Source organism: Anas acuta, chromosome W (assembly GCF_963932015.1).
Source record: "Anas acuta chromosome W, bAnaAcu1.1, whole genome shotgun sequence".
Lineage (NCBI taxonomy): Eukaryota > Metazoa > Chordata > Aves > Anseriformes > Anatidae > Anas > Anas acuta.
In genome coordinates, this window is record NC_089016.1 from 1029113 (window position 1) to 1053149 (window position 24037).

General features: G+C 44.3%; 1 protein-coding gene and 1 long non-coding RNA gene across 3 annotated transcripts; both read left to right on the top strand.

The window, feature by feature from the left end:
- The first annotated feature begins 260 nt into the window (after positions 1-260).
- Positions 261-2880, top strand: LOC137846982 (uncharacterized). Its single transcript, XM_068665134.1, has 5 exons — positions 261-660; positions 791-967; positions 1063-1218; positions 1716-1775; positions 1932-2880. The coding sequence occupies exons 1-4, from the start codon at positions 376-378 to the stop codon at positions 1767-1769; spliced, it is 672 nt and encodes a 223-aa protein (XP_068521235.1). The 5' UTR covers positions 261-375; the 3' UTR covers positions 1770-1775; positions 1932-2880.
- An 8467-nt stretch (positions 2881-11347) lies between these two features.
- Positions 11348-23084, top strand: LOC137847260 (uncharacterized). Of its 2 annotated transcripts, none has more exons than XR_011090892.1 (9): positions 11348-12054; positions 13219-13331; positions 14426-14696; positions 15706-15854; positions 16693-16841; positions 17907-18057; positions 19123-19203; positions 20681-20934; positions 21207-23084. It is a non-coding gene; the product is annotated as an uncharacterized lncRNA (long non-coding RNA). The 2 variants fall into 2 exon arrangements; XR_011090893.1 differs by having other exon boundaries at positions 11348-11946.
- Positions 23085-24037: the final 953 nt, after the last annotated feature.

Genomic DNA, 24037 nt, shown 5'->3' on the forward strand with positions numbered 1-24037 from the left:
CGGGAGGACCCCATCAGCTGGTTTGCGTCGGTGAGTGCCCCCCCAAACCCTAAACGAGGCCGGGGAAGGAGAGGAGAGGCCACTTCTCACCCCCCGTGTGTGTGTGTGTTTGTCCTCTTTGCCGCCAGGTCCCGCACTTCGTCATCTTCTTCCGCAAGAAGCTGGTGGAGGAGCTGACGCCCGCCGTGCGCCAGAAGCTGCTGGAGGTGCTGGTCCTCATGACACGGTGCTATCCCCACTCCGCCACCATGTCCATACTCTTCATCTGCCCCTCAAGACTGAGGTACCGGCCCCCCAGCCTCCCGAAAACCCCACAGGGCCCCCGACACCCCGCAGGGCCCCTCAACAGCCCCTGTCTGTGCCCGCAGATCCTCAATGGAGATGTGGGAGGAGATTTTCAGCACGCCTGGCATGCCGAAGAAGCTCCTGAACGAGATTTGCATGCTGCTGCGCGACAATACCATACGTGCGCACTTTGGGATGACCGAGGACTACGAAATCCTCCAGCTCGGCCTCATGCAGACCCTGAGCCCCGAGGACCCCATCCCCGCCGTGCTACAGGACGTGGAGTGCCTGAAGAGATGCATCAGGAACACCAACTTCCACCTGCTCTGGATCGCACTCAAAGGGCTGGCGGCGATGCTGGAGAGGCCCAAGATGGTGAGCGCACCCCCCCATACCCTCCCCCACACACCCTGCCCTTCCCCATCCCCATCCCCATCCCCATCCCCATCCCCATCCCCATCCCCGGCGGCCTCCTCACGCCCTGGGCTCGCTGCTGTCATTGCAGGGGCTAACGGGGATTATCCTGCTGCCTGACGTCCTGAAAACCCTGCGGTTCGGCAACCCCCACATCACGGCGGCGGCGCTGGCGGTGTGCTGCAGGGTCCTGCGCGCCCTGATGAAGAAGTCGGCCAGCATCACTTCCCTGCGGCTGGTCGATCTGCTCACGCCTTACTTGGACAACGTAAGGGGGGGGGCGAGGCTCCTGCGGCACCCACCCCGTGCCACGGCTGGGCGGGCGAGGATCGCTCAGCCTCCATCCTCCTCTTCCTCTTCCAGGAGGCCGACATGGTACGGGAGAATGCCATGAAGCTCTTCAGCGCGTGCATGGAGCGTGTGCTGTGGAAGCACCGCAGAAAGATGTGGAAGAAAGTGCACAACGTCCTGCTGACCCTCTACCTCCGCATGAGCGAGGAGAACCCGAGCGTGGCCAAGGTGAGTGGCGCCCATGGGGTGGGGGGGGGCTCGCGGCAGGGCCGGAGGCAGGCGGCGAGGAGCCGGCGCCAATTCCCTGCCTCTGCTGCCCCGCAGGCTGCCCAGGAAGCCCTGATGGCCGGGTCCGAGCTGCTGTGGTGGGACGAGCTGCAAGAAGTGGCCCACATGAACCAGACCTGGAGGATCAGAGCCTGCCTGGTGAGGGCGGCCTCCGCGCTGAGGCTGGAAGGGGGGTGGCCGGGGGGAAAGGAATGAGGCCGGGGGAGGCTGACGGAGCCCCGCGGCCTCTCCAGCTTCAGCAGGACCGAAAACGGGTGGAGGAGCGTCTGCAGAGGTGCCGGGCCTACCTGTCGGATCCCCAGGCGTCGGTGCGCAAGGAGGCCGTCAGATTCATCGGTGAGCTGCCCCCCGCCTGTCCCCCCCTGCCCCCACAATGGCCCCGGGGCCTCCCCTCGCCCTCCCTGGGGCGGAGGCTGACGGGCGGCTTCTGATCCTAGGGCTCGCGGCAGAACATCACCGGGACCAGAGTGAAGAGAAAGTGTACGAAATAATTGCAAGTGAGTGAGGGGGGACGGGGTGGAGGCCAGGCCTCGGGGAGGCTGGGGGGGGGGTGCTCACAGCAGCTCTCCCCGCCTTCCTCCCGGCCAGGGGGCTCCTGGAGGGGTCTCCCCCGGCCCAAGCAGAGGCTGCAGCCTCTTTCTGTCCTCCCGCAGTCCTGGAGCCCATGATGAATGACGCGGAGCCCTCGGTGCGTGAAGAGACCACCCGCACCATCCGGACCGTGAGGCAGCATCTCCACTGGCTGCAACGCCCGCGGGATCCCTGGTACATGCTGGCGGTGCAATGCTGCTTGCCTCGAAGATTGTGGCAGGCGCCAAAGCGGAAGCCAGAGCCAGAGCCCGAGCCCCAGAAGAATCCCGAAGAAACTTCGGGATCCGAAGACTCCTCCCTGGATTCATCTCCGTGCCAGAGCACGGACAGCTAGTGGGCCTCCAGCCCACAGGGGTTTTGGATGCCTCCAGGAAAGGAGCCTCCAGAACCCCCCCCCACCACCACAAAGAAATTAAAGAAATTCCATCTGTTTATCCAGAGCCTCCTGGGGTCACTCCTCAGCGTCCTCCACAGCCCCCCGCATCCTCCCAGCTCCGCACCCGCCTCCCTCGAGCAGCTCCCGTCCTCCTGGAGCTCAGGGCCCAGACCGGGACGCCATATCCCCCTCACAGCCCCACAGGGGCAGAGTAGAGGAGGACGAGGACCTCTCCCCACCTCCTGAGCACCCCCAGGAGGAGGAAGGCCCCGCTGCTCTCCTTCCTCACCTTGCTGCCTGCTGGGACGCTGCGAGCTCGGGAGGAGCCATCCCCGAATCCCTCCCGACTCCCCCGACCCCCTTGTCCTTCGAGCGCCTCGTCCCACATCCTCGCGTTCACGGCCCCCATCCTTCAACTCCGTCCCAGGACGTGGTCAGGGAGTCGCAGGGAGCCAGGAGGTCTCCCCGGAGCCTTCTCCAGACCAAACAAAGCCCGGTTCCCTCGGCCGCTCCTCACAGGACATGTTCCAGAACCTTCCCCGGCTCTGTTGCCCTGCTCTGGGCATGCTGCGGGGGCTCCATGTCCTTCTGGGAGCGAGGGGCCCAAAGCTGAATGCAGTGCTCCGAGGCAGGACGCGGTGTCACCTGCAAACCTCCTGAGGGCAATTCCCTCAATTCCCGCATCCAAACAATTAATGAAGATCTTAACGAGGATGGGCCCCAGCACTGGGCAAACACCACTGCCGACCAGCTCGATTTCACCACCGCTCTCTGGGCCTGGCCACCTGGCCAGTTTTGAACCACATTTTGAAAGAAAAACATGCTTTTTTTTGGTGAAGCGGGTACTTGTCACAGCCCTGGGCTGCAGCTTCTCCAGGAGAATACTGGGGCAGGCCGCACCAAAGGCTAAGCAGAGGGCATCAGCAGCCCTTCCCTCAGCCAGCAGGGACACGGATTGGACTAGATGATCTTCTGAGGCCCCTCCCGATCCCCCAAATTCTGTCATTCTGTGACATTTTGCCATTCTGTGTCAGTCGGTGGCAGCCGGGCCGTGGCGGCTCCGTCAGCTGCCTTAAGCGGCCTCGCTGCAGGAAAAGCCCCGCACGCCTCGATCCCCCGCTCTGCAGCATTACACAACTGCCTGGGAGGGTAATTGGGGTGGGGAGAGGGTAATTAAGGGGGTGCTAATTGGGGGGGGGGCGGTATTTAATTTATTCTCGCCTCACAAAAATAAGATTTAGCAATCTCTCCACAAATATCCCTTTTACATCCCAAGCCAAAATAGTAACACCATTAAAACACGATGATTTTACATTAACTTCAAATAAGCTAAAGACTTTCAACACCTCACCAGCACCAGCTTGGATTCACTAATTTTTCCCTGTTGGTTCCCTGGGATTTCAATAACAGAAGTCCCACTGATTAAAGTTTTCAGGTTTATATTAAATTACAATGCAGCTCTACCCTTATATCCAAAAATATAAAATTAGAATTACTTATATTGCAGTTCAGGATCCTATAAGAACAAAATTCTCAGAATTTAAGAATTGATAGTTTTGTCATAAGCAAAGAAAGCAAAGACAAGAAAAGGCCATTAAGAAAAGGAAAGATATAAAGCTTTGGTAGCTGTGGAATTTCTTCTTATTCAACAGGAAATATGACAAATGTAAGCAGTCAAAAAGAAGGGGCCAAGAATATTTTTATCATACATGTCACAATCAGAGCACCAAGTGAACCTATTGGTAGAAGTGCTATCTAGGGCATAAAGTCAGTAACAAAGAGAAAAGCACCCAAGGGAATTTTACTGAAACACTCTTATCCTGATGTCAGATTGCTGGGAAGATGCTTGCTCACTTGTTGGGAACTATGTTGAGTTGTACCCAAATATTGTACTGAAACTGACACTCAAGGAGGAAAGCAACCTTGGAAATGACTTAAGCTTCACCATTTCAAACACTGTTAGACTGATACTGTTTAGGTGGTTGAATCCAGTATCCCAACAAAGTCCTCAGTTGTCTACTCCAACAGATCGGCATTGTCTGCATTTCTACAGCTACCACTACAGTTGGTGCTCAGATTTCTTCTGAAAGTAAATAAGCGTTACTTAAGTTGAAAAGTTAAACCTAAATTTCTCTCTTACCATTTCACTTTGCAGCATCAGGCAAATTCTTTAACTCTCAGTCAAGACAGTATTTGAATGATAATATACTTGCAAAAAATATGTATTCCCTACTGTTTAAAGGCAGATTAAATCTACGTCAAGTCCCTGCCATAAAAGGACTGTCTCCCAGGGAATAAATTTGTGCACTTGCCCCATGCACACGCTCATACCAAAGAGATACAGAGCTTGAATATACTTTAAAAAAACAATATCTTAATAGAAATAACTGGAAAAGGAAACCTGTATTTCATCTTCCATTAAATTTTCCATATCTAAAAAGCATTGAAAAAGAATTTATTATATTTATATACATATATATATGTATATATATATTTTTTTTTACCTTCGCATTGCTCTGGTCCTGTGAAGGCACACAGCCTCTATTTTCTGGTACATTCATTATGCCAGTAATAAATTCTGGCAGTTGAACCTTTAATAAAAAGAAGTGAATAAATTTAAATACAAAGATGACTGAAACACAAAAGTAGTACTAACACCAAGTAAAGCTACGATTTTCTCCAGCTTGCTAATGTTTTGAACACCAAAAGCTACTTTTTCTTTAGTCTTTAGAAATACAACTGTTCTAAGAGAGAAATGACATGCAAGACTCAAATTAACTCAGGACAACCTTTACAGTTACTGCCCTAAAAGCAGCTGCCTTTTTTTTTTTTTTTTTAAATAATGGCCTCATGTGTAGTGTTTTTTGTTTGTTTTTTTTTTTTTTTAAAAAAAAAAAGTTAGCACTATGCCATAATTATAAAGAACTCATTAATCCTCCAAAGTTTTCTACCTTCCCCATGGAAGTAGGAAAAAAATAAAAGAAAAGCAATTGCATCTTCCTGAATTTTAGTCCTCCTTTATGTCTTTTGTAGAACTGTTTGAGTGCAGATTCTCTAAACTTAAGTAGGCAAGTTTGTTACAAGCATACCTGTCAGACTCATACAACAATTTAGGTTAGAAGGGATCTTTTGAGATCACCTAGTCCAGTTACTTGCTTGAAGCAAGACAAGTTAGACCAAGTTGCTCAGTAATGTCTTATCCCTACAAGACAAATCCCTTACCCCAAGCCAAAGTTAATATCTCTAAAGGCAAGATTCCACATCTTCTCCGGGCAACCTGTTCCAGTATTTGACTACTTTTTCATGGACACAGCTTTATTCCCAACTCAGGAGGAAGAGTTACTCCAAGCAATTGAAATATCCTGTCCTTTACTGACTAATTTTTCCTCTAATAATGCATGTTACCTTCCTGCAAGCAGACAGATAACTCCTCTCTGTAATTTTTGTTACAAGCTAGAAATAGGTGCAGCTAATTCCAATGTTTACTATTTTTTCATTATAAGTTTCCTTTGTCTTTTAATCTTCCCATGCTCTAGAGAGCACAGAATCAAATACAATCATGTGGCATGCTTGTATTTTAAACTTCCTTTAATTGCTACTAATACACAACCATCAGACCCAGCAACACGGGTTCAGGAAAGTCCATCTCACTAATTTGATATCCTTTTATGATAAGATCACACTCTTAGTAGAGGAAGGGAAAGCAGTGGATGTAGTTTTCCTGGATTTTCACATGGTTTTTGATTTTGTCCCTCATGGTCCTTCTAGACAGATTGCCTAACTGTGAGGAAAACAGACTCACAGTAGGACATTTGGACTCAATTTTTGCAGGTCCCTTCCAACTGCATCCATCTTATTCTGATCTTTGTTACCAGATCAAAATATACAACCAAATTTTTGTTATTTCCATAGTCAGACTGCAATATGTACTACAACTTCTCTAGCCTGGAGCATGGCCTCATGTGTAGCGTTATAACATCTGAAGCACAAGAAACTGCAACAGATGCTTGACTGAGGAGCTGAAGTGGAACCTCTTGCGGTCTCTGGAAAAATCTAACATGAAGATACATGAAGAATATGGAGATCTTTTTTTGCCATTAAGAGCGAGGTATTTTTCAAAATGAAAACCAAAACTATTTGGACTGCCTATCAACATATATCCAAAACTCCATGACACATTAATCACTAAGCTTTGATCCATCTACATCAAGTCTCTACAATTCAGTTTTCAGTTCTGTTTGTGAGAAAGAACAAGATACTCAGTGGAGCTGTGATCTACCCATCCAGCAAGACAGCAGAAATATGCAATTTTTGAATGGATCTAAGATCTCTTAAAGATTTAATAATTTAAAGTCATCTGTTCCTCCAGAGAAAAGGAAAGTCATTTGTGACTAATTCAAGACTTCCGTATATATTTTAGATGCACTGTAAATCCATAACTGGAATCAGAAATATGGTAAAACAGAGATCAAACAAACAAAATACTTACAGGGGCTATGCTTTCCTCTTCAGATACAAGTGCAAGAGCATAGCACTTCTGACATATATCTATGATATCTAACATATTGCTGCTTGCTAAGAAGGTATCTGTTAGAGGATGCACGGCCGAAAGCACGACAGACACCAGTAGAGTCAGATCATGCTGCTCCCATTTATTGCCCGAATAGCCTCGCTTTTATAGTGAACTTAACAGGGGCGGATAGTGTCTCACACAAGATTATTGGTCAAAAGCACTCAGACAAACTACAAGAAAACAACCCCACCTGCAAGAAAACAACCCCCTTGTGATTAGCAGTCACATAGACCTTGTCCTTGAAGCCAGCTACTGGTAACAATATTTTTCTGAATTCCTCAATTGGGCGATGTGGGAACACTGTCATGGGAACTTCTCATAGTTGCCCTGGTAGCTTGGTTTGCTCAGCTACAGCAGGCCATGAGATTTTCTAAGGCCTACTCCTGGTTGCTTAAGGCAAGCTCAGATCGAACAATTGTTCCACGGACTCACGTCCACGCCCTGTATGCCAATTCCCAACAGGTATCATAGGCTTTTTTAACGCCAGCATAATTTTCTGGCTTTTCCATGTTTTCATGTGATAATCCTAGTTTGTCATGTAACAAATATTTCCAAGTTTCCATCACATCATTAAGTAATACCGTGAAATCTCCGTGGTGCTAATAGGACAGAAAAAACAAACAAACAAACAATGTTTTATGTTCAGCATAGCTTTAAAAGTTACTTTAAAACAAGATACATATATATATATCTTACAGAACAAAATTATAAAGTAAATATTTGCATTTGTAACGAACAAAGTAGTACTTATAATTGAAGTTATTCCGGTGCTTTGGTCTTAGAGCTAACTTTTTGAAATAAAGTCCTTTATCCTGATCTTTAAAATGCCAGGCATATATTTTGAACTTTACTCATAAGAAAATAAATTGATTTTCACAGGACTACTGCATAAATACAGTTAATTATTTGCAGAAATAGCGTTCATCACAGCAGACATTTACCTTCCAAAAGCAGTAAATAATATTAACATGGTTCAAGTAGTGATCTGGGAAAACATACACCATCTCCCAACCAAAATGAACATTTTTCCCCCCTCCCACGTTAATACTTTACTATAATGTTGATAGCACTGCTACACAGATCTAACAAATGCATTAAAGCAACACACACCTAATTATATCCATATATCCCTTACTAGTATCATAAATAACATCAACCATATGACACTATCTTACACCCAGCTTTGGGCCCACACTCCCTTACAGAATGATTAGATTACATTCCCATGCACCCATCTGCCTCCTTCCCTTTAGTCCTTCCCCCCCCCCCCAAATGAAAGAGAACTATAACTTGACAGTCAATTAGAAGATTTAATAGCAATTAATAAAGTGCAAATAAAGTAGGCAAAAAAATGACATAATGTGGGTAGCACAATAACTACCAGCATGTTTTCAGCAACTGAAGAATCTTTCCCTATTCTAGGCAAAAAATAAAATTTATTTTATTTTTTGTATCCAAGTAATGTAATGTATCCAAGTAATGTAAGAGGCTGGTTTCACAGCTGCAGTCCCTTTCCTTTTTCTACTCTCGAGAGAAGTGCACTCCGTTGACCTTTGATAGACAGAAACAGAAAATACATCAAGAGGAAGGACTAAAATCACATTTGATTTATCTATCAGTTACTTTCCCCCTCCCCTCCCCCCAAAGGATTTACATCAAAATAAGGTCATCTGCTATAAATGCATTTATAAATAGGGGTGCGTCCAATAATGATCCCTAAGCACTTCTGAGATGTGCAAACGCTTGACTGTAAAGCAATAGCTTGCAGTTTTATTATGCAGAAGCCAAAAGGGAAAATATAGAAAATGCTTCTTATTAAGTCTTTACACGGAAGAACCGAAGAGACTAAAAATAAAAGACTAAACATGGGATTATGGACCGCATACAATCTTGTAAATAAGTGGAAAACTTAAGGACCAAAGTTGTTAGCAAAGGTGCCATAGTCGGGGCACATAGACGATCTCTTATTTAAAGGAGATGAGTATTGTCAGTGGTTAAAGACTGCAATAATGAGGAAGCCATAAAATAAGTTCAATCCCTTTAAGCAAAACTACATTCACAAAGAATTACAGTCAGAACCTGACTGTAAGTTAAAATACATAGCAAAGGCTTCTGCTACTCTTCTGTCCCCCCCCCCCCCATCACAAGAAGGGCATAGACCTATTACAATGAGTCCAGAGGAAGGCCACAAAGACAATCAAGGGGTTGGAGCACCTCACCTACAAAGACAGGGTGTGGGAGTTGAGACTGTTCAGAAGAGAAGGCTCCAGAGACCTTAAGGGGTCCTACAGCAAAGCTGGGGAGGGACTCTATCAGACAATGTAGGGATAAGACAAGGGGGAATGGCTTTACCCCAAAAGAGGGTCGATTTAGATTAGACCTTAGGAAGACATTCTTTGCTGTGAGGGTGGTGAGGCACTGGAACAGGCTGTCCAGAGAAGCTGTGGATGCCCCATCCCTGGAAATGTTCCAGGCTGGGTTGGATGGGGCTTTGGACAACTGGGCTGGTGGGAGGTATCCCTGCCTGCTGCCAGGGGAAGTTGGAAATAAATGGCCTTTAAGGTCTCTTCCAACACAAACCATTCTATGATATGAACTCTTTCCACTTCAGCCCCTCCAAAAATTAAATATATAATATTATAAGCACAACTCAAAGAGATTAGCAGTTGGTCAGAGAAAAAAAAGAGTCTCATTTTAGCTTGGTACTTGTGGAAGAATTTGTTTCAAAACAAAGTAGAACTTCAATATAGTATTTAGTAAACCAAAGCCATTCCTTGCAAGACAAAGGACATGCAGAGATTAGCAAAGTTTAAAATATTTTTGCAGCACTAATATAAGTAAAATTGCACTCCAGGTATTAACTTTCACGATCAGGTGCTCACTGTGGCAGTGTATTCTATTACTTACACAGTCAATTGTCGCAAGTCCGATGTTAAATGAAAAAATAAGTGCGTGATGGTTTCCAACAAGCATATGCCAGCTAACTAATGTCTAAAGGAAGTTCAAAAAGTTCTGGACTTTCATTCCATGATAGACATTGCAAATATTGTGTTTCATGGGCATAGAAAAAACATGTTATAAAGCATCTTCACTTCCTGTGCTTCTTGATAATGTAGCACATTAAATCTCCTTGGACTCCTATTTTAGCATGTTTGAAATCCAGTAGCAACATTTCATGCCTAAATACACCTTTTTAGTATCGCCTAGGTATTGTGAACTTTCTAGGGCTAACTACATAGCAAAGCCATTTCTATTTTGCCATAGAGTTGTTAAAAAAAACCAAAAAACAAAAAACACACAAACATGATGCATATTCCAGCAATACTATGGTCTCTCCTACCTTCCCTAAATTAATGGTCATTAACCACTTTTCAAACATGTGCTTTCAAGGTTGCTGTGTTTAACCACCATCGCGGTGTTGTCTCTAATTCTAGTTTTTCAGGCATACTCCTAGATTGCAGTATTCCTGTCCGGCACTCTTCCTGATTTGTGAGATTCTGCAATCTGGCAGTCTCCAACCCTCCACTGAGCTTTTAGTGCTTGCATGTGCTCTCTTCTAAGAGGGAGGCTCCCAAACTGTGGCCTATAAAGCACATTATGCAATATAAAGCAACACTTCAAATGGGTTTCCTATTCCAGGAAATGTTGATAGGGCTGCATGCAGGTTTAGAAACCCATCCGTGTAAGAGCAAATCTAGAGACATAAGCATCTGATAGCTGTGACAGTGAAGTCTGGCAGAAGCAAAGGCAATGAACTTTCAGGCCAAGATCCCAGGCTTAGAAAAGCCAGTATAACTTGCACAGCTAATGGTTTGGGACTGCACAATGTTTTAGAGGGTAGTCCTCAGTACAAGAGGCACACTGACATACTGAAGAGACCCCAGTGATGAGCCACAAAGATGATCAAAGCACCCCTCCTCTGAAGAGGGGCTGAGAGAGCCAGGGCTGTTCAGCCCTGAGAAGAGAAGGCTCAGCAGGGAATGTGTCAATGAGTACAAAGAGCTGAACAGAGGGTGCAAGGAAGGGAGCCAGGCTCCTTGCAGTAGTGCCCCACTGACATGAGAAGATATAACAGGCACAAACACAGGAGGGTCCATCTGATCATCAGGAAAGTCTGTGAGGGTCACTGAGCTCTGGCACAGCTTGCCTAGAAAGGCTGTTATAAATGGCTCAGGATTCAAATTAGGATTAAATAAAAAATAGGATTTATTAAAAGAATAGAATAAAAAAATAGGATTTATTAAAAGAATATAAAGGAATACCTCTATCGGTGGGATAAGAACATCCCAAATGCTACTTACCTCACTCTGCTCTACAGAGAATGAGAAACCCTCAGCAGAAATACACTGAAGTTGCACAAGCAAACAAAATACACTAGTATTTAAAGCTGAAGACTCGCATACATACTTAAAACACTTCTATCCTCAGCTTGATTTAAGTTATGAAAGCTTTATTTAAGTCATGAAAGTGATCAGTTAGTTAACTTTTAACCTATTCTCCCTTGTCTTATCATCACACTCCTTGATGAACAGTCCCTCCTTCTCTTTCTTGCAGGCCCCCTCCAGGGGAGTGAAGTTGCTTTATTTTACCCCATTTTACTTTGACATGAGCAAAAAGCAGGAGCCATCGCAAACAAAACTGTTGGATAGGTCCAAATCAGCCTAGGGCAGGCATAACAATCTCTCGAGAAGGGGTTGCTACCCCCTCACTCTCCTCAGCGGGAGATGCTTCTGAGGAACAATACAAGTCACTGGGAGCCAGCAGCCACCCTAAGAACCCCAAAAAGCCCGCAGGACAAGCCCTGGACCCTATACCCGGCATTACGAGCCGGCATCGCCGCCAGCACCCGGGACCCACCCCGAGCTCCGAGGGTCCCCCCGCTTCCCCACCGCCCGGCTCCCCGGGCACGCCGCGAGGCCCCAGCGGGCTGAGGCTGCCCCCGCTCACCCAGCTCCGGCCGTCGGGAGGCCGCGGCTGCCGGCAGGGCTCCGGTCCTTTCCGCCGCTTGGAATTGAAATCCTCCGCTGCCGCCCAATGAGGGAGCGCAGGGCCGCTGCCCCGGACGGACAGGGGGTGGCCCGGGGCTGGGAGGCGCTGCCGGGAAGCGCGGCCGTGCGGGGCCGGAGAGGTGCGTGGGGAGGGCCCGGGGGAGCCGCAGAGGGCTCGGGGCTTTCCCCCGGGCCCGAGCAGGAGCGGGGCTGCGCCGGGGGTTGGGCCCGGGCCCGGGCCCTTGCTGGTAGCGTTGTGGGGCCGCACGGTGTGGGGTGGGCTCCTTTGGGGCAGCCGCTGGGCCCCCAAGGGAAAAGGAGGGAGCGGGAAGGTGAAGGGTGCGGGGAGGGGGGCTGAGCCGCACGGCCGGGTTGTCCCCCTGGTGCTGCCCCAAGGCATGGGGTCTGCCGTGGTGGGGAGCCTTCGAGGTGGCGAGGAGTTGTGTTTGGCCTTAGGAGCGTGGCGATGCGAGTTATGTGGCTGACGTCCTTCTGTCAACGTGGTGGTTTGTTGTGTTGGTTAATAAATGCACGCTACCAACGTGGAGAGCCTCTTTGAGTCCCGCTGATAGCGCCATCAAACTGTGGTGGCTCCCAGGCATGATGTTCAGCCTCGGTGCTGAGCCCTTCAGGTCATTAACGCAACAAAATATGACAAGGGTCTGAAGTTGGAAGCTATCTTTCCATGCTGCACGTGGAGAACATGGTCATTTCTCAAAAGGTGTACGCTGATGTCAAATCAGGGATGATCCCCAAATCAGTTGTGTATCTCAGCGTCCTGTGTGCAAGCACGGGAGTCTGATTTTCTTGGAAAGTGCTTGAATGGAGTAAAGCATTAATGTTTCGGTATACTTTTGATCCAGTTGAAAATGAACTTTTTCTGTGCAAGTACAGAGGCATAGAGGCACTGTCTGCAGTTGGGCTGGCTTATGCCATGAGACAAGTAATCTGCAGAATCGTGTTTGCATTTAGAGTTTGGTGGTTTTAATTCTGCTTTTAGTTAGATTCCGATTGTCCTTTAAAGAGGTACACCAGGGAAGAGAATTTGAAGGTAATAATAGATATGTTGTTGTCATTTGGTTGAAATTTTTAAAATTACGTGGGTGACTTTTCTGGTACGTAGAGTTACTTAATCCCATGTCTTGATAGGTTGCCATCAGTAGCACAAAACCTGCAGTTGTTACTGATGTCTGTAGAAAAAGTTTTGAATGCCTGTTAGTGAATTAGGTCAGTTAGGTTAGTTAATCTCTTGATAGTTGGAATTAGGTGTTAAATCTGGATCTAATGAGCTTAAGTTGACCTTTTGTGTCCATAAATATGGTGTTACAAGAAATCTTGAGTTGTTGCGCCACAAATACTTTTTTTTCTTTATGCAAATACATAATGCATGCTTTTTAATACTTTCCCTATAGGAACATTGACCTCCATCCTGAAGAAGACATCACTTCCACGATACTTGGACATAGTCCCCTGGAAATGAAGCAAGAGTCTACTAGAAATGCTGCTTACACGGTGGACTGTGAAGGTTATGTGCATATGATAAAATTCAATCCATTTAATAGTGGAGATGCATGTTCCCTCATTGCATATGGTGACAATAACTATGTAGTTGCGGGGACACGTAGATTTCGGTTTATTTTTTTGTTTATTGCTTTTATTAGTTGCTTCCTGAAACTGACAGCATGTCTTCTGACAAAGACTAAAGTCACTTTCCTGCGTCTTTCCTTCCCCATTTTTCCAGGAAGTGTTTTACTCCTTTATTACATTAATGACTTTGGGATATTTGGTTTAAAGAGAAAAAAATGTATATATAAATACATAATGGTATTAGCATCCTGCTGGTGTAAAGTTCTTTTTGAGTAGGCTGCAATGAAAACAGGAGTGCTCTACTGGAAGAGTAATCCCAGTTCAGTATTTCTTGCAAATGTTTGTGACTACTACCTGGGAACTTAAGCAGTTAGCTTTGGAAATATGTAACTTAACATTTGCTGTATGGTGTTGTTAGAAATGACTCAATCTTCAAAATAGGATTAAAGAAAAAAGATGATTTATGAAAAGAATATAAAAGAATAGAGGTAAGCAAACAGTGCTGGGTGCGTCCTGGTGGAGCGGAGACTCCACCAGGCTTTTTTTTAAGGCTTTCAGGTATCTATCAAAGCAGCAAAGATTTCAAATTCCCGGAATAGAAAGGAATAATTAAAATTTCCAAAGTAAGTTTAGAGACATTTGTTTCAAGGAAGGACAGTGGCAAATAGTTACTTAATATACATCTGCTTTCTAGGTTATTATTTTACATCTCTCTCACAGACTGTTAGAAACAGTAAAATAGTTTTTTTTACCTTCACATCATTTCCGGTCACCATATCGTGAAAATTTTTAAAAAGTAAAATAGCGTACTGTGTATATTTTTACGTAATGCTTTTTTTTTTTTTTTTTAACGAGGCACTTTGTTTTTCCCCCTGGATACCTGGCCTCCTTGCTTTTGTTCCCATTATTTCGCATTGCAGTGTGTGCTTATCATGCTGCTGTCAGTGGTTCTGGTTGTATCTATGCTGATATTGAGCCCAAAGAAAGGGCTCTGCATGTTCCTCTGGCAAATCTTCTTTTTGTGCAATGTAGGTTTGTTTCTGCATTTCTGGCGGCAGAACGCTGAGGACCAGAGCTGATGCAATAGAAGGTGTTTGGAGCAAATTTGCCAATGACACTAAACTTAGAGGAGCTGTGGACTCTGTTGAGGGTGGAAAGGCTGTGCAGAGAGATCTGGACACATTGGAGAGCTGGGCAATCACCAACCACATGAAGTTTAACAAGAGCAAGTACCGGCAAAGTACCAGCAAGTACCCTCCTTTATCCAGAAGTCTTTTGAGAGCTTCAGTATTCAGCCCCCAAGGTAACTCACTGAAGTGATAAATCAGAAGTCAGCTGTTTTCAGGAGAATGTCCAGTTAAGGTCTCAATATGCTTCCATGCTTCAACTTTTTTGGCAGTGCTGAACGGTTTGTTTTCGTAGTAGTAACAAGCAATTTCTTCCAAATGGATAGAATCCAGAATATCTGTAGATTAAACCTATAAGCAACACCTTCAGTTTTCCTAGCTGATGTTTTAATATGAGAAAACAGTTCAAGAGTGCTATGATTTTACAAAGTTGGGTTGCAGTGGTTTTGTTCAGAGTTTTCTGTACAAGTCACCTTGACCAGATTGTAAGCAAGAAGGGATTATCTAGTGGAAGTCAATTGTAATATGTTGCTTGGAAACCCAGTTGTTTCTTCCATCTGCTTGCTTTTGCTATTGCTTTTGCTTCTTTCTTTTTTTTTTTTTTAATCTGAATGCAGGGCATTGCTTTGCCTTCCAGGTTTCTCACTTGCCATCAGCAATAGATGGTCTGAGAGACCAAGCCCAGGAACTTAACGCTTTTGAAGGGAGAATTAAATGCTTTGCTGTCGGATTCTGCCTTTTGTGAAAGCAAGCCTATGTGGCTTGTGACTGAACAGTGAGCTGGTGATTCACCGTTGAGGCCATTCTGAGATTCTGTGCTGACCTTTGCTCGTTTGGCTCCATTTTGCTGTAATCCCCCGTTTTGTCAGCAGTTTTGGAAGTGTCCTTCTGGGACAGTACGCTCTTGTTTGAAGGTTTTGTACACTGGAGTGATCCCCCTTTTTCATTCCTCTGGCTGAAAAAAACAAGTTTTCCTGTGAAATCTTGTGGGAATGCAGAACTTGTGTCTGTTTGGACTCTACCTACACTTCAGCTATTATTGCTGTCTTAGGCATAACGTGTTTTGGTTAGGAAAGACGAGTTGTTTGTTCTAGAGACTATGATTGTAAGAGGTACTCCTCACGATGTTTTTTTCCTCTCTGAATCTTTCTTCTTACGGAGGCTGTTTATTCTACGGCTCCTCAGGAACGGGAAAGACGCTGGTTGTTCGTGCTCTTGCTAACGAATGTGGCCGAGGTGAGAGAAAAATATCATTTTTTATGAGAAAAGCTTTGGACTGCCTGAGCCAATGAGTGGGGGAATCAGAATGTCAGCTTTGCTCATTATTTGAACAGGTAAGGTTGAAATGTGGAATGTATTCTGTCAGAGTTGAAACCGTCATTTTTAAAGGCCAACATTTTTAAGTAGAACTTGCTTTTTTTTTATCTATTTTTTTTATCTTCTTAGTTTATTTTCCACTGAAATGGAAATGTGAGTGGTTCCTTTCTCAGTGCCTCTGTACTTTGGACCAGGGGCTTGAAAGTGAGTTGTGTGGGGAAGGAACAAAAGGAGAAAACCTTGCAAAGGGAGGTTTTTCAAAGAGCGGCTCCAGCTCAGAGCTGTTGGGGCGAGCCCTGCCTCCAAGGGATGCTTTTAGTGTATTTTAGGTATTTGGGTATTTCTCTTATCTCCTTGAGCTGTTAGATCATAATGCAGGAAATGAAAGTGCTGCATGCTTAAACAGGGTAATAAAACATATGCACCTGAGGAAGAGAATTAGGACGGAATAGTTTTTTTGAACGGTTAGAGTTTTACATGAATGGCCTGAAAACACCTTAGAGAAAGGTGTGGATTGTTTTCACTTTTCCAAACAAGAAGTAACTGGAGTAAGCTCCCTCCTGCGTGGAACAGAAGTTGCACATTTGTTTTTGTCAGACTAGCTTTCAGTCTATGAAGAAGTTTCTCTACAGGTGACGCTTTGAAGTGGATAGTTTGAAGTGGATAGCAGAATGATAAACAAGAGGAATGCAGTGGTCATGACAAGGACTTGTGATTTGGTATGGAAAGAAAAATGAATCCGCTTTGGGGTGTCTTTTGTTTGTTGGTTTGTTTCCATTTTACAAGAGCAATGGTGCAATCAAGATAATCCCATCTTTACTGTCTCAAAAGATTGTATTTGTTTCTGCATTTCAGTTGGCGGAACGCTGAGGACCAGAGCTGATGCAATAGCTGCAAGGCAAGTGCGTGGAGAAAATGGGAATTTGGAGCCGAAGCTGCAGACTTTGAGGAAGTCGCTACCCTACTACAAATCCATCCTTTCTGTTTGACAGCCTTAGAAGAAAGTAAGTCACCTGTTCTTGCAAAGCTACTCAAATGATCTTTCTTAGCAAGCCTTTGTGCTATGGTATGATATTGGCCTCGACTCGCGCTTTCTTTTGCCAGCAGAGAGGTATTGTCAGTCCTGGCATTGGTAGTTGAGTATATTCGGGGGTAGGCTGAGACTTCCTTAGGTGCCCCCGTGCATGCGATGCGTTGCTACTGGTAACTACTGGCCACCAGTGACCGTTAGTGGTCATGTGTCACAGGCTTTCGGAATGTTTGGTCCGAGCACTGCAGTGCCTAGCAGTTTTCGTGGTTGGTGAGCGTGGGTGGTGCTCTCTTCGTTGCTCTACTAACAGTGGGCTCTTGGCCTCCACAGGTATGTCCTGCTGTCCTTGTTAATAGATCGATTCCTTGAAGTTGTGGTCCTTTGTAGCTTATTGCCCCACTGTTGAAGCTGACTTCTTTGGGATTGGGTAGTCATGGCTGGTTATGTCTGCCTGGCCTGAGAGGGTGTGGGAGAGGATGAACTTGGCAGGTGCTTCATGTCTAAAGAATTTGGGCCCAATTGGTTTAATTTCCGCTGAGGTTGTAGCTGTGGGATTGCCGTTTGAAGAGAGATCTTCATCCTGAGCATCTTTTCTATGTGGGCCTAGTGGGTTTCTGGGTTGTCTTCTGAACCAAAACGCTTACTTTCCCTGTGACTTTCATTAGATTTAACCTTCCCCGCTCCATTTTTAAATTCATATAGGAAGCTTGCGTCCCGAACCTGTAATTGAATTAAGTTCGGACCCCTACCCCCTTTTTTTCTTGTTTGTTCATTTTTTATGGTAGCCAAAACGCTGTAGCAAGTACTGGTATGATTTGTTTCCAAATCATAAACTTCAGGTGATTTGAAAGGATCATTGAAAACAATACTCCAACCCTGATATCAGCACCCGGTGTGTGTTAATGCACCTATTTTTTTATGTCTTAAAATGAGTCTTGTCCTTAAATGCTTTTCCTTTCTGACTACTCATGGAAGAAAGTCATATGGAATGGAAAAAAATGTACCTAACTTGCAAGTATAATCTATGTTTTTCTACTAGTGCCATTGTCTCAACACTTCTGGATGGCATAGACAACAGAGGGGAGATTGTGGTAATCAGAGCCACCAACAGACCAGGTTCTATAGATCCTGCTTTACGGAGACCAGGACGCTTTGACAGAGAGTTCCTCTTCAACTTGCGAAATAAAGAGGTGAGAACTTCAATTCAATGTTAATGCTAATGTGGCAAAGTCCAACTTTCTAGGAAAAAAAAAAATTACAACGTGAATAAAAGAGTGATATGTGGAGACACTGTGTCGTCCCGTGGAGGGCAAGTCTGGTACTGGATATATATGGTCAAGATGATAGCATCAAGTAGTTAGTTCTAGAATCAACTCTTTGATTCCCAAAGTTTGCTTAATTAATTAATCCGCGTAGGCGCTTTCATCTTGACATTGTGTTCTTGGTCTCAGTACTCCTGTATGAATGGATAGGGGATGTATTTGCATTTGATTGTTTCCCGGATCAAAGGTAGTAGTTTGAGTCATAATTATTTTCTTCTTTCTAGTAATTGTAGCAGCTTGAAACATCGTGCTCGAAGTGCTTTCTGCAAATTTACTGACTGAAAAGCAGATTTGATGAACTAATGAGACTGCCACAACGCAAGTTTGCTCAATTTTTGAGATTTTTTTGGAGAAAAAAAGATCTGTTTCTGGATCAATTTTTCGTTACAGTATTTTACTCTGGGTCATTAGGTCTCATATTTTGGAAGCTTATTGCAGAAGCTATAAATGCCTTTTCTTTCATTGCAGGTCCCTAGAAAAAGTTTGGTGTAACAAATTAAGAAATACTGGATTTCCAGGTTGAAAATGCAGAGTGTATATTACATAACTGTACAATACTGGAAAGTTTTGCAAATAAGAAAAGTGTATTACTGTATGAGGGGTTTTGAGGCCCCTTCAGAAAGAAGGGGCCTTATTTTAATAGCTATTCATCAGCTACAGAATTTGTTCCTCATTTTCTTTATTCTAAGGGGGGAAAAAAATCACCAACAGAGTAGCGTACCTTATACATACACATCAGTGGGACCTAAGACAGCTTTATAGAGACTTGTGCCGTCTCCTTAGATCTGTGGTGGGATGAACTGTAGGAAATAGCATTCAGTGTGTGCCCTCAAATGAAGAAAGGGTTTTGGCACAGATTTAGAAGCTGTCTTAATGCAAGAGAAAGAGGCACAGGCTATTCAGGAAAGTTAAGAAACCTCTTTTGTCTTTCAGGAAATGTAAATCCTATTTTACAAGCTGATATACTTGACAGTGATGCCGACGCATCCTTAATGTCTGGAGATGAACTACCAGGTAAAATGCCTGACAGACCAGAGGAAAAGTTCCTCTGTTTCAGCAGGCAAAGAAAGATGGGTCGCCATTATGTTTACATTGTCAGGACTGCTGAGTCTTTGTAAACAGTTTCAGCTGTTAGAAGTGTGAGGGGTGGCAGATGAAAGGGGAACATCAAGTTTGTGTGTTGAAGGGTGCTCGCTATTCTCAAGAAGAAAGTGAAGGGACTAAAGTTCTAATGAAGTGGGTTGCTCTAAATGATCCAAGTGAAAAGCCCAGGCTTCTCCTCCTAAGCCAAAGTGATCCACAGACTACTAGAAAAATCCATGGCATTCTTTGAAAGACTCAAGACCACATAAATGTGCCGTCTGTCCTTTTAGCTAAAAATAACCAACTTCCTGGGTTTGCGTTGCCACCTTTTGCCCTTCTGTTACCCAGGACTGTTAAAATGAGTAGCGAACTCTGTAGCAGAAAGCAAACTGAGAAATGGCTTGTTAAAACACCTGGAGAAAAATTCAAAGTGTTTTTATTTGTTACCATTAAACCACCAAATTGTGTTATCTTTTGGTATTTTAATGTGGAAGTCACATAAGCCCACGGTTGGAAAGTTAGATTATGTTGTCACAGTCGGGTCAGTTATTTTTCTCACTTCCTGTTGCTGTGCTGTCCAGAAAATGTGCTGACCCTTTGAGCAAGGTTAACTCTCTAGCATCTTGGATTTAAGGCAGTAAAGGTACAACCTTAGTGTAGTGGGAAAAAAGCAAATGCTTCTTGGGAATGTATTTCCTAGTAGGAAATCAAGATTGCCAGGCTATTAATTCGCAATCTTGGGTTAGTAAAGAATAGGAAACATAAGGGAAGAAGATGAAACAATTAGAATGACTATGAGAATAAATTAACTGGAAATCTTACATGTGTTTCATGTATTGCTGTCATTGAACCAATCCAGTTATGCCCTGCTTTAGATATGGCCCACATCCATTTTTTTTCTAGAAAAGCTGTTCTGCTCCTTTCTTGCTACCTTCTTCAGTAACGAGGGCCACATTTCAGCTAAATTTGACAGATGTAGAGATCTCTCGGGTACTTAAACTTGAGACCTTCTGAAGATTGGTGTATATAGGAAGCGATGAGATGCAGAGTGGTGTGTGCTGAGAGAGAAAGTTGCTGTGCTCTCCAATATCAGGTAGCAGACCGGGTGTCATCTGTGTATTCGGCTAGACAGTCCACGTGTACACTTGAGGAGTCATTACTTAGCCCAGCCAAATGAATAGCAGACGCGGTAGAGATGGGCAGGATTTCTCAGGGGGAGGTATGGTGCAAGATTGTAAGAAAACGGGCTTTAATGGTCTTCCTGATCACAGAACAGCTTATTACTTGCTGGAATATGGAGATTATTTGGGGCGGGAGGGGGAAAGTATCTAGGAAAAGTACTTGGAACATCTGTGTGTCTATTCAGCACCTCATTTCTAAACTTGTTTTCTTATGACTCTTGTTCTAGGAGTGCTTACTAGAAACCGACATCATGTGAGCCTCATCTGCTAATAACAGGAGAAGAGGGATATGGCCAGGTTTCTTATTTGGCACCCGCGGTGTTGCATGCTTGGGAGAAGTCTCCATTCACACCCTGACCCTATCCATTCTGTTCACAAACGTTGCACCGCCAGAAGAAATATGCGGAGAGGTCTCTTTTTTCTTTTTATTCTCATAGGATTTGTTGACTGTATGTAAAGGATCAATTGAGTTGCAAGTAAGGTAAGCAAAATTCATTGGTAATGGAGGTGGCCTTGTTTTCATGTGCTGTTACATTTGCACTGAACTACCACGGTCAGGGATTCACCAATAACGTATAACCAGAAAAGAAAAGAAAGGAAAGAAGGGAGAAGCCAAGTATTTCTCAGTGAAGATGGTAACAGTGCTGTCTCTGTATTTGTAGAAAGAGATTGTTTTGCAGGTACAGGATACTTCACTGAGACTGTATTCTACATAAACCGGAAACCTGACTGAAGAAATTTGTGTCATTCCAGATTCTTACAAGCTTCAAATGGCTCCTACTGGGCATTCCCAGGTAGAACAGCACCAGATGAGTGTTGAGACCACCGTGGAAGCTTCTACAGAGCCAGACAATGTAGTTATTGTGCAGCACTATGAGCTCAAAGTATGTCAAATTCCAACTTTTTTAAATGCTCAAATAGGACATATTCTTGTGACCTGTACAATTACAACTTAAGTCAGTTGTTAAGCAATGCCAATTAAAACAATTAATTGGAAGGACATACAGATTGTGAAGTAATTCAACCTATAATGCACTGTGGCTGTTTAGTTTCCACACCTTGTGTAGATTTCTGTAGGCCACCGTTTGCTTTTGGTCAACTGTAGTTGAGGAGACAGATTCCTTGCCTAATTTTTAAGGTAAAAGGCCTTGTTGAATTTTAAAATACCTCACTGATGACCTGCTAGTACTATTGGTTATGATTGTTGTTTTAACAATTTTTATGATGGGCTTTTATTTGGGGATGTTTATTATGAGTTGTTGTTTTTCTGTTTGTTTGTTTGTTTGTTTGTTTTTTATGCTTTGATGTATTAGGAACATGAAAAGGATCTTTATTTCTTTCAGAGATGATTTTAAACCTGAAGTTAGCAGGTTGACATAAACAGGGTAGCCATGGATAAGTGACTACTTTTCTGAAATTGCTTCCAAATGCAGTATTAGAATTTCCCATCCATACTATTGCAGTGTACTGAGGGTTTGCCAGTCTCTCCTGGGAGGAAAGTGGTTATCCTAGGCTCCAGCGGGGGAAGTGGGTAAGACTGGCACTAGGTACGTGAAGAAGAACGTTCCTTTGCAGGAGTTGGAGAGGGCATAAGTAAGGACCGTTGTTATAAATGGCTCAGGATTCAAATTAGGATTAAATAAAAAAATAGGATTTATTAAAAGAATATAAAGGAATAGAGGTAAGCAAACAGTGCTGGGTGCACCGGGAGTCTCTGCTCCACCAGGACGCACACCAGTTACATCAAGCAGCTGATTTTTATGCACCTAGACTAATACATATTCATTACTACTTCTAAAAAAAATAGATTATTATAATTAGCTTCCGGGGTCCAGTTCCTCCTACTGGAGCATGCGCATCAGTCTCCTCTGGGGGTCTCTAGGGGTCTTTCATGCTGAAGGCTCGTAGTCTTCCTCTCACCCTTTGTACTTACTCGGCACTATTCCAAGTTTATGGAATACTCTCTGTACACTCTCCACAGGTCTTGTCTCCCAACCGTCCTTCAGCTTCTTTTTTCTTCCTCTTAATCTCTTGGCCCCCCCTGGCCAGATACCAAGGATCCACATAGTATCTCATAACAGTCACCAGCAGTCACCAGTTATTATCAGTTGTTCTGAAACTCCCAAACAGCTTGACGACGCACGAGCAATTAAAACATTCTTTCCCAGCTATTCACAGTCATCTATATAACATCTATAGCAGTGTTAAATCAATCTCGAAGAAGATAGAAAAAAAACTGTAACTGTTAGAACTAGAAGTCAGGAATAACAAAAGCAAACAGGTTCATAAATTTAAGGAGTGTTTTCTGAAGACGTGATAAATTGACTGGAATGAGGGGGAGACTGGGACACACTGCATCTGTGGTTCAAGAATTAAATTGCCAGTGCAGGGCCCAGAGGCAGACAGGATTCAAACAGAATTATTCTTTATGGACACAAATTTATGGACACAAATTGGAATTGTTAAAACATTCCTCACAAGATGACAGAGCATGTTAAAAGAAAATTGTTATCAGCATTACATCAATTTAAGAGTTGCTTATCACAATGTTAATTTTTTTGATCTTGGGTCTGTTGTGCTTGTTTTCAGAATAGTGTTGTATAGCACATTATTAAATGTATGTGTTCCCTGTCATGTTGTTTACCATTTCTGGGTGTGGGTTTAAGGTTATTCTTTTGCTGTATTGGATAACACTGACTTATAATAGGATACAATTATTGGTCATGAGACTAATCTCATACTTGTACCGGGCATTGCCATCACCTCCATACCTTGGGAACCATATATCGGAAGCTATTCAGAATTACACTCTTGACCTTTTTTCCTCAGGGTGTCAATCGGGGTGGGCAGTGGTGGGAAGGGAACAACAATGGGCATCACTTCTTCACTCCCTCCTTCTCCTTCACCTCCTCCTTCTCCTCCAGGCTACTTACAATAGCTCTGCAAAGCTTTGAATATACTTGGGATGGTCAAACCAGCATGTTCATATTGTGATGTCAAGTGAATGTGTTTCAGCTTTTGTTTAAACAAGTGCTTAAGAATGTCATTAAGGGATCTGTCCCCAGGCAAGAGAGTTAGGAATAGCAGGAAGTGTGGGAGAATATGGGCAGGCACCTAGAGCTGTGGTCACCTCCAGTGCTTTGGAACTTCTCCCCTAGGCAAGCACAGAATCCTAAAAAAAACTGTTGAAATGCTTGAAAAAGGTGTGTCATCACCCCGGCATTTCCAAAGAGACACAAATCGCTGGAACATGCTTGGTCTTGGCCTATGTTTACCAAGTCTCAATCAACACCACTCCAAAACCTGTGAGAGATCCTGCAGCCACTCCAGCACCTGTGACTGGCCCTGCAGCCTCTCCAACACCTGTGATAGTCCCTGTGGCTACTCCAACTCCCGTGACAAGCCCTGCAGCCCCTCAAACACCTGCAAGGGGCCCTGCAGCTATTCCAACTCCTCTGAAAGGCCCTACATCCACAAAGATGAACCCTGCAGCCACTTCAACACCTATTACACACCCTGCAGACACTCCAACTTACTGTCACAGCCCCTGCAGTCACTCCAGTCCCTGTGAGATATCCTGCAGG